At 31.9% G+C, this 5,278-nt stretch overlaps 1 protein-coding gene across 1 annotated transcript in view; it reads left to right on the forward strand.

Moving 5' to 3' along the window:
- The window catches only part of ttc39b (tetratricopeptide repeat domain 39B), a 30,785-nt gene extending 28,661 nt beyond the window's left edge, over window positions 1–2,124 (forward strand). The window contains exon 19 of the mRNA XM_079850159.1: window positions 1,363–2,124. Coding sequence (XP_079706285.1) covers window positions 1,363–1,459 — 97 coding nt within the window. The 3' untranslated portion in view covers window positions 1,460–2,124. The remainder of the gene's footprint in view (window positions 1–1,362) is intronic.
- The last annotated feature ends 3,154 nt before the right edge of the window (window positions 2,125–5,278 follow it).

The raw sequence follows: 5,278 nt of genomic DNA on the forward strand, positions 1-5,278 counted from the left end.
AGAGATTTTAATATCGTTTGGTTTTGTTCCTTTAAGAGATTTTAATATCGTTCGGTTTTATTCCGTTAAGAGATTTTAATATCGTTCGGTTTTGTTGCATTAAGAGATTTTAATATCGGTTGGTTTTATTCCGTTAAGAGATTTTAATATTGTTCGGTTTTTTTGCATTAAGAGATTTTAATATCGTTTGGTTTTGTTCCTTTAAGAGATTTTAATATCGTTCGGTTTTATTCCGTTAAGAGATTTTAATATCGTTCGGTTTTGTTGCATTAAGAGATTTTAATATCGTTTGGTTTTATTCCGTTAAGAGATTTTAATATCGTTTGGTTTTATTCCGTTAAGAGATTTTAATATCGGTTGGTTTTATTCCGTTAAGAGATTTTAATATTGTTCGGTTTTGTTCCGTTAAGAGATTTTAATATCGTTCGGTTTTATTCCGTTAAGAGATTTTAATATCGTTTGGTTTTATTCCGTTAAGAGATTTTAATATCGTTCGGTTTTGTTGCGTTAAGAGATTTTAATATCGGTTGGTTTTGTTCCTTTAAGAGATTTTAATATCATTCGGTTTTATTACGTTAAGAGATTTTATATCGTTCGGTTTTGTTGCGTTAAGAGATTTTAATATCGGTTGGTTTTATTCCGTTAAGAGATTTTAATATTGTTCGGTTTTGTTCCGTTAAGAGATTTTAATATCGTTCGGTTTTATTCCGTTAAGAGATTTTAATATCGTTCGGTTTTATTCCGTTAAGAGATTTTAATATCGTTTGGTTTTGTTGCGTTAAGAGATTTTAATATCATTTGGTTTTGTTGCGTTAAGAGATTTTAATATCGGTTGGTTTTGTTCCTTTAAGAGATTTTAATATCGTTCGGTTTTATTCCGTTAAGAGATTTTAATATCGTTCGGTTTTGTTGCGTTAAGAGATTTTAATATTGGTTGGTTTTGTTGCGTTAAGAGATTTTAATATGGTTCCGTTTTGTTCCGTTAAGAGATTTTAATATCGTTCGGTTTTATTCTGTTAAGAGATTTTAATATTGTTCGGTTTTGTTGCGTTAAGAGATTTTAATATCGTTCAGTTTTGTTGCGTTAAGAGATTTTAATATCGTTCAGTTTTGTAAGTGAGAGTAAACATATCTCAGGAAGCATCAATGAAAATATGATCGTTTGTTATAAGTAAAAAAATAAAAAAATAAAAGCTGGTTGTCAAACAGTCTATTTGAGTTTATCAAATTTAGTCATTGTCCTTACTGTTGTAAGGTTGAAAATAACTTGTATCACGGTAAGGATTTAAGTCATGTAATGATTTCATTGATACTTAGTAAATAAATGAATGTCGTCGGAGTTGATTGTGTTTGTGTTTGTAGGTTGAATTATAAAGATTATTCCATGGAATCTCGACTTCATTTCCGCATCCACGCGGCTCTCAGCAGTCTGAAGGGTTCTCCCACAAACTCTCCATGATGAAGGACAACATTCAACACCAGCATCACATGAAGAGACAAGCACATCCCGAGCGTCGTCTGAGCAGCCACATGTAGAGAAACGCTTTCACAGAACATCTCAAACCAAAGCCACCGTTCCGTCATCATCAAACTATGACACGTGTTCCTCAAACCTGAGCATAGAGTCTGTCTTGTTCTTTAAATACAGAGTCGTACGTTTGGTCAGCCAATCAGAAAACAGCTGCTTTAATGAATGTAACGTTTTACTTTAAAGACCAAATATGTTTGTGTCCGCTTGTGTGTCTTACAGTGTGTGCCTCTGTTTGTTTGTGTGTGTGTTTCACCATGTGTCTTTAGCAGTGTGTTTCTGCATGGCCTGTCGTTCACAGATCGTGCAATACGACTCTTATTGAGTTGATCACAAGTTTAGATTTGATGCTCCAAGCAATTAAAAAAAAAATCATTTGAAAGCAATAATAAACAGCCAACAATCATGCTGAGAACTATACTATATTGTGCAATAAATATTGTAATTTTTTTTAAGGGTTTGTTTTGTGGTTCTCTTCTTAATGGATGTAATTCTAATGTTTTTAGGGGTTGGTCATATGTAGCGGGCTGGGACTGTTTTGTTGTGTGTGCATGTTCTTGTTTTGATGATCAAATACAGTTTATCCCATTTTACAAGTATAATTGTTTTTTTGTTTCCTTTATAATTCATAGGGCTGTGCCATTAATCGAAATCGTAATAAAATCACGATGTGAGCATGCGAGAGTTCAGAAAGATTTCTCCGCATAATTTACTGTTATTACTATAAGTACATGTAACCCAATTTTATTTACATTTTTTTGCAAAAATTACACCAAAATTGTAGATCCAAGTAAAAATGCACAATTCTCTATTCCAATTTTGATACCAAAGCTGAAAATACTAGCCTAACTAATGTAAATTTATAACATTAACAGTAGTTTTCAGGTAGAGACACTGAATAAAGTAATCAAATGTAAAATGACACTGCATATAATCTTCACTGTATAAATTAAACATAGTATTCCTTATTAAAGTTATACAGAAGTTATTCAAGAGTAGTGAGTGATTATTTCATTGATTTCAGAGATTTAATATTAGGCTGCTGTCACTTTAAGATTAAACGCGCAGATCCAATTTACTGATACATGTGCATTTATTTCTCTACTGTTCACTTAAGACATAACCGACTATGTTTACAATAAAACTCGTCAAGACAGGCATTTCTTTCTTTTTTTTAAACGAGTTGATTTGTCTGTTCAAGCGCAAGATGATGTGAAAGAGAGCTCAAGAGAATCGAGTTCCTTAAACGATGTAATGTAAACAGCCGTTGTTTTGTTGTATTGTCTTGTTTTATGACTATCACTCGACTGTGTGGTGTCCTTGAGTGTTTTGAAAGGCACCTTTAAATAAAATGTATTATTAGTATAATTATTTATTATTCTTGTGCTTGAATAATTAAATTGGAAGGCTTAAACTTTCGTGAGGAGCGTCCCAAGCGTCATTTACGTTCAAGATCTCACAACATTGTATTGTAAGAATTCATAAAAGTGTTCAATGGCGATTTCATACACTCGCCAACACGGAATTTTACTTGCATTTGGTGTGTTCATTTTAGACCCTTATTCGCAAATTGAAACCGCAGTACTGGTTTAAAAAACCGTGGTAGTATATTTTTCTGTATCACAGCCTTAATTCTGAAGTAAAGTCTCATAAAATGTGACGTAGCCTACTGTCTGCATCGCGAAAATTAACCATGGTTTCATAGTAAAAGTGTATTTATGTTTTTTGGCGGATTGATTAGGCTACCATTTGTAGGCTATAACCACAGTTTTACCACAAATACCATGGTTAAACTATGGTGTAGCAAAACCATGTTTAATTTGTGGCTACCATGGTTTAACTATAGTAGCAATGTTTTTTATTAGTAGTAAAACGTTAATTTTCGTAATCCTTAAAATCTTAAAAGTCATGTCGATTTTTGATTAGTAGCTATACTAAATTGTTTCCTTCTTGTGTAAAATTGTGCTTGTGAATGCTCAGTAAACAAGCACTTGTCAAGTAAAAAAAAAAAAAACTTTACACTGCAATAAAGTCTTGTTTTTATAGATATCTAATAATCTATTAAACTTATTTAAACAGTTACTTGAGCAGCAATGTGAATATCTCAAATCAACACTTTAATAAGCGCCTATACATGTAGCTTATGTAATATTATTAAATAGGCTACATCTATAATGTATTAATATAGCCTAAAGTTAATTGCAAAGTTCCATCTTATTTTGGACTCCACTTGTTTAAATCTTTAGACGCTTGATTTAATTTATTCAGGCCATCTAATCGAGCTAACAGGGAACGTTCTCTCGAAGTTATGAACGACCTTCTTCCAGAAATGGCAATAACGCTTGTTCAAAGTGATCTGGTCTTGTTCTCAAAATGTTGTTTTTATGTTTTCAAAACGTTAACACAAAAACTTTATTTATACATCGTTCATTGAGTGTTTTTTTCTTCTTCTTAAAATGTTTAAATTATATTTAAAAATATATTTTTTAAATGATAATAAGTGTTTCGGAACATTCAAAAGCAGCATCCATAATGTTTCCAAAAATAGCCTAGGCCTATACAATGGAACGTTTCTCTTAACGTTTATAAAACTGGATGTTTTGACCGTTCAGGGAACATTCCGAAATGTTTTCATAACTTAAAGGGAACGTTAGCAAACCGTTTTTGTGTTGTTAGCTGGGAACCTGCATGCCAATTACCATAGCTAACATAACTGACACACAATCAATCATTCTAATCAAACGGTGTAGATTTATGATCAATATTCAGCTCACATGACTGGCGATTGCGGTTGTGTTTGGACAGATGGGATCATTCTGGAAGGATTGGAATGCTTTTATTTGTTTTTCTTAGAGTTTTATTTCTGATCTGTGTTTTTAAGGTTGATTCCTCTTCAGTGTTATCATCTGTTCATAAGTCTTTTTATTCCTGCTGTTTAGTTTTTAATGTATAAGTTCAGAAGAAACACGTTTTTTCTGCAATCTGTTCAGCTTTCTTTTTTTTAATGGTCATTTACTCCAATAAAATATAAGAATTTGACATTATCATTGCTTACAAATGATGTTTGTCATTTTTACATGTGGAATAAACCTTTAGTTAATACCTTTATGAAGCAGATCCTCACAATAAAAAAGAAAAAAAAAATGTTATTACATTTAATTCTTATAAAAATGCACTACAAATTATTTAGTGGTTCAGGGAAAGTCTGTTTTTTTATTTTGTTTGGAAAATCTGTAAAATAATCAACATTTGGTGGCTGGTTTTATATTAAGCTTTCCAGTTGTAGTGGTTGGAAACTTTTATGTATTAATTTAACATTTGTAAGATTCATTAAAAGTGTAAATCCATCATTCGATCTGATGTATCAAACTCTTTGAATGCACAGTTTAGCTGTTTTAATAGTGTTTCAATTCTTTCAGCGCTTTGAGATCCTCTCAGTCCAGAAGTATTAGTTTGGTTTGAGACTCTGATTGAAATGCAAGTTAATAATTAAACAAACTCAATGAATGTTTATTTACTGTCCTGCTGAACCTCGGGTTTCCGATAAGTTCAGCGCTTATTTATTTTATGAAACTGTAAATTACACGCATGCCTCTGTTACTTCTGGTGCTTCATATTGAGAAATACTGTTGCATTTCTGCGCAAATTGTGTAATCGATTAATGTTCCTCATTCGACACAAGATATTCACAATGACTAGATACTGTTTAGTTTCTTGAGCATCAGATCCTCATATTAGAGTGATTTCTGA

The sequence above is a fragment of the Squalius cephalus genome, assembly GCF_949319135.1.
Source record: "Squalius cephalus genome assembly, chromosome: 18".
NCBI lineage: Eukaryota > Metazoa > Chordata > Actinopteri > Cypriniformes > Leuciscidae > Squalius > Squalius cephalus.